A 225-nucleotide genomic window follows, 5' to 3' on the forward strand; every position below is an offset into this window, starting at 1 on the left:
CAGCAGCAAGAAGGAGCCAGTGGCAGTGAAGAGCAGCAAAGCTCCGGCCACCTACGAGTCAGAGGAGGAGGAGAAGTGCAAGCCCATGTCCTACGAGGAGAAGCGCCAGCTCAGCCTGGACATCAACAAGCTGCCCGGGGAGAAGCTGGGGCGGGTGGTGCACATCATCCAGTCGCGGGAGCCCTCGCTCAAGAACTCCAACCCCGATGAGATCGAGATCGACTT

The 225-nt window shown here is 60.4% G+C and overlaps 1 protein-coding gene across 1 annotated transcript in view; it reads left to right on the forward strand.

Moving 5' to 3' along the window:
- The window catches only part of LOC104499082 (bromodomain-containing protein 4-like), a gene marked incomplete at its 3' end in the record, with an annotated part of 8203 nt that extends 7980 nt beyond the window's left edge, over nt 1-223 (forward strand). Inside the window, exon 5 of the mRNA XM_010142543.1 lies at nt 4-223. Coding sequence (XP_010140845.1) covers nt 4-223 — 220 coding nt within the window. The remainder of the gene's footprint in view (nt 1-3) is intronic.
- Nucleotides 224-225: the final 2 nt, after the last annotated feature.

The sequence above is a fragment of the Buceros rhinoceros genome, unplaced genomic scaffold (assembly GCF_000710305.1).
Source record: "Buceros rhinoceros silvestris isolate BGI_N320 unplaced genomic scaffold, ASM71030v1 scaffold33088, whole genome shotgun sequence".
NCBI classification, from domain to species: Eukaryota; Metazoa; Chordata; class Aves; order Bucerotiformes; family Bucerotidae; genus Buceros; species Buceros rhinoceros.